Below are 4,595 nucleotides of genomic sequence, written 5' to 3'. Positions count from 1 at the left end.
GGTCCAACGAACCATCCAACACTGACGGGGTGCTTCCAATGGTCCAACGAACCATCCAACACTGACGGGGTGCTTCCAATGGTCCAACGAACCATCCAACACTGACGGGGTGCTTCCAAAGGTCCAACGAACCATCCAACACTGACGGGGTGCTTCCAAAGGTCCAACGAACCATCCAACACTGACGGGGTGCTTCCAATGGTCCAACGAACCATCCAACACTGACAGGCGTTGTTTCCAATGGTTCAACGAACCATCCAACACTGACAGGCGGTGTTTCCAATGGTCCAATGAACCATCCAACACTGACGAGGGCTGCTTCCAATGGTCCAACGAACCATCCAACACTGACGGGGTGCTTCCAATGGTCCATCGAACCATCCAACACTGACGGGGTGCTTCCAATGGTCCATCGAACCATCCAACACTGACGGGGTGCTTCCAATGGTCCATCGAACCATCCAACACTGACGGGGTGCTTCCAATGGTCCATCGAACCATCCAACACTGACGGGGTGCTTCCAATGGTCCATCGAACCATCCAATACTGACGGGGGCTGCTACCAATGGTCCATCGAACCATCCAATACTGACAGGGGGTGCTACCAATGGTCCATCGAACCATCCAACACTGACGGGGGCTGCTTCCAATGGTCCAATGAACCATCCAACACTGGCAGGGGGTGCTTCCAACGCATGGGGGAGGGGAGGGGAGGAGATTTAGCCTTGTTTAACCCTTAGCTTGCTGGCAGATTTCATTATCACGGCTTCATGTCTCTGACCCTCCCCCAAATATCTAGACCCCTCTACAGGCGGGACGTCGCTATGACCCTCCCCCCAAATATCTAGACCCCTCTACAGACGGGACATCGCTCTGACCCTCCCCCCAAATATCTAGACCCCTCTACAGGCGGGGCGTCGCTCTGACCCTCCCCCCAAATATCTAGACCCCTCTGCAGGCGGGGCGTCGCTCTGACCCTCCCCCCAAATATCTAGACCCCTCTGCAGGCGGGGCGTCGCTCTGACCCTCCCCCCAAATATCTAGACCCCTCTGCAGGCGGGGCGTCGCTCTGACCCTCCCCCCAAATATCTAGACCCCTCTGCAGGCGGGGCGTCGCTCTGACCCTCCCCCCAAATATCTAGACCCCTCTGCAGGCGGGGCGTCGCTCTGACCCTCCCCCCAAATATCTAGACCCCTCTGCAGGCGGGGCGTCGCTCTGACCCTCCCCCCAAATATCTAGACCCCTCTGCAGGCGGGGCGTCGCTCTGACCCTCCCCCCAAATATCTAGACCCCTCTGCAGGCGGGGCGTCGCTCTGACCCTCCCCCCAAATATCTAGACCCCTCTGCAGGCGGGGCGTCGCTCTGACCCTCCCCCCAAATATCTAGACCCCTCTGCAGGCGGGGCGTCGCTCTGACCCTCCCCCCAAATATCTAGACCCCTCTGCAGGCGGGGCGTCGCTCTGACCCTCCCCCCAAATATCTAGACCCCTCTGCAGGCGGGGCGTCGCTCTGACCCTCCCCCCAAATATCTAGACCCCTCTGCAGGCGGGGCGTCGCTCTGACCCTCCCCCCAAATATCTAGACCCCTCTGCAGGCGGGGCGTCGCTCTGACCCTCCCCCCAAATATCTAGACCCCTCTGCAGGCGGGGCGTCGCTCTGACCCTCCCCCCAAATATCTAGACCCCTCTGCAGGCGGGGCGTCGCTCTGACCCTCCCCCCAAATATCTAGACCCCTCTGCAGGCGGGGCGTCGCTCTGACCCTCCCCCCAAATATCTAGACCCCTCTGCAGGCGGGGCGTCGCTCTGACCCTCCCCCCAAATATCTAGACCCCTCTGCAGGCGGGGCGTCGCTCTGACCCTCCCCCCAAATATCTAGACCCCTCTGCAGGCGGGGCGTCGCTCTGACCCTCCCCCCAAATATCTAGACCCCTCTGCAGGCGGGGCGTCGCTCTGACCCTCCCCCCAAATATCTAGACCCCTCTGCAGGCGGGGCGTCGCTCTGACCCTCCCCCCAAATATCTAGACCCCTCTGCAGGCGGGGCGTCGCTCTGACCCTCCCCCCAAATATCTAGACCCCTCTGCAGGCGGGGCGTCGCTCTGACCCTCCCCCCAAATATCTAGACCCCTCTGCAGGCGGGGCGTCGCTCTGACCCTCCCCCCAAATATCTAGACCCCTCTGCAGGCGGGGCGTCGCTCTGACCCTCCCCCCAAATATCTAGACCCCTCTGCAGGCGGGGCGTCGCTCTGACCCTCCCCCCAAATATCTAGACCCCTCTGCAGGCGGGGCGTCGCTCTGACCCTCCCCCCAAATATCTAGACCCCTCTGCAGGCGGGGCGTCGCTCTGACCCTCCCCCCAAATATCTAGACCCCTCTGCAGGCGGGGCGTCGCTCTGACCCTCCCCCCAAATATCTAGACCCCTCTGCAGGCGGGGCGTCGCTCTGACCCTCCCCCCAAATATCTAGACCCCTCTGCAGGCGGGGCGTCGCTCTGACCCTCCCCCCAAATATCTAGACCCCTCTGCAGGCGGGGCGTCGCTCTGACCCTCCCCCCAAATATCTAGACCCCTCTGCAGGCGGGGCGTCGCTCTGACCCTCCCCCCAAATATCTAGACCCCTCTGCAGGCGGGGCGTCGCTCTGACCCTCCCCCCAAATATCTAGACCCCTCTGCAGGCGGGGCGTCGCTCTGACCCTCCCCCCAAATATCTAGACCCCTCTGCAGGCGGGGCGTCGCTCTGACCCTCCCCCCAAATATCTAGACCCCCCTCTACAGGCGGGACGTCGCTCTGACCCTCCCCCCCAAATATCCAGACTGCACCCATCTGCTGCATTTCTGGAAATGAGGGGATTGGCTGGTAATGTTGCTCCCCGTTTGTTTTCCTTTTAGAGTAGGGAAGGACTACAACCCCCATCATGTTATTATTGGTAATGCGTTGTCACGCTGACACTCTCTCTCACTGCTGCCCTCAGGTGGTGAATGCTGTGAACAGCAGCCTGGTATCGGCTCTGGGGGAAGAATTCACTGCACTGAAACCTGATTTATGGGACGCCGTGGATGAAGAAATCAACCTGTCTGAATGCGACATCTACAGGTGAGTGTTTCCGGGGCTCCCCTGTCCTCTCTTCAGGGACCAGAATGTGCGCCCTCTGTCAATTCTAAGGACATAAATCACCTGGTCCTTAGAATAAAGTAGAACCAACAACACGTGTCATATCACACGCGTGTTATTTATTTCTTTTACAAACCTAAAATGGAGAAATTATGTGTGAGAACGAAGTCCACCTTCTGATGAAATGTCTTTGTTCTCTCGCATCCTTCTGGAGGAATTGTGGCCCTCTCCTCTTTACAACGCTGCCTCAGTTCATCGAGGTCTCACGGTCCCGCCACAGCATTTCAATCGGGTTGAGGTCTGGACTTGGCAACACCTTGATATTCTGTTGTAGATTTGGGGGTGTGCCTAGAACCATCGTCCTGTGACATGACCCGGCCAAGCTTTAGCTGTGGGACAGATGGCCTCACATTTGACTCTGGAATACTTCGGTATAAAACAAGCCCAAATTATCACCGCTCCACCACTGTGCTTCACAGTTGGTATGAGGCATTTGCACCAAACGTGGTGCTGTGCATTATGGACAAACCTCTCCACTGTGGTCTCGTCTGTCCAAGGCTGTTCCAGAAGGCTTGGGGCCCGTAGGGTGTGAGGCGGGGGCCGAGGCCCGTAGTGTGTAACACCCCCCCCCGTCACTAAGCATCTCTTCCTCGTACAGCTCTGCACCCCGATATAAAATCATCTCGCGTTCATTACACACAAATGGAGTTCCTCTACTTCCTGGTCCTCTTCTGGCACAAATGATGTCATGTACCCAAGTGTTGCATCCTGGGAAGGTGACCTCAGCAGAGCATTGCTGGGAGATCTCGGGGAAAGGCATTTCCTCCCATGAGATGATCTGCATGGTCACATGTGCCAGAGTTCCAGGAAGTAAAGGGAGAGCTAGTAATCTGCCCCCAGAAGACTGGAGAAGAAAAGAGAAATAGGAATGTAAAGAGTACAGAGCCGGCAATGATCTAGAAGTATCTGTGTGTAGATTGTCATCATTTGGGGCGTGCGTGTTATGTTCCAGATCTGGGGAAACGTCGCGCTTTCATTGGTTTAGAAATTAACTTCTAACTAGAGCTGCAGCAAACGATTATTTTCAAAATCGATTAGTTAGCCGATTTAAGTTCGATTAATCGGATAAAAATAGTTGTTTTAAATGGCTCCTGTGATGAACTGCTAGTTTGTATTGAGATTGTTGTCCATCACAGGAGCGAGCCGGGAGCCGCAATACCGCGCTGTATAACGTATTGCTGGGATTTGTAGTCCTCTATAGCTGGTGGTATTCTGCATTGCTGTATAACGTATTGCTGGGATTTGTAGTCCTCTATAGCTGGTGGTATTCTGCATTGCTGTATAACGTATTGCTGGGATTTGTAGTCCTCTATAGCTGGTATTATTCTGCATTGCTGTATAACGTATTGCTGGGATTTGTAGTCCTCTATAGCTGGTGGTATTATTCTGCATTGCTGTATAATGTATTGCTGGGATTTGTAGTC

At 56.0% G+C, this 4,595-nt stretch overlaps 1 protein-coding gene across 1 annotated transcript in view; it reads left to right on the top strand.

Annotated features, from left to right (window-relative positions):
* Nucleotides 1-3,097, top strand: part of MAF1 (MAF1 homolog, negative regulator of RNA polymerase III) — a 12,624-nt gene extending 9,527 nt beyond the window's left edge. The window contains exon 5 of the mRNA XM_018575380.1: nt 2,972-3,097. Coding sequence (XP_018430882.1) covers nt 2,972-3,097 — 126 coding nt within the window. The remainder of the gene's footprint in view (nt 1-2,971) is intronic.
* Nucleotides 3,098-4,595: the final 1,498 nt, after the last annotated feature.

The sequence above is a fragment of the Nanorana parkeri genome, unplaced genomic scaffold (genome assembly GCF_000935625.1).
Source record: "Nanorana parkeri isolate BGI_ZX_2015 unplaced genomic scaffold, ASM93562v1 scaffold3854, whole genome shotgun sequence".
Lineage (NCBI taxonomy): Eukaryota > Metazoa > Chordata > Amphibia > Anura > Dicroglossidae > Nanorana > Nanorana parkeri.
This window is presented reverse-complemented; position numbering and strand designations above follow the sequence as displayed.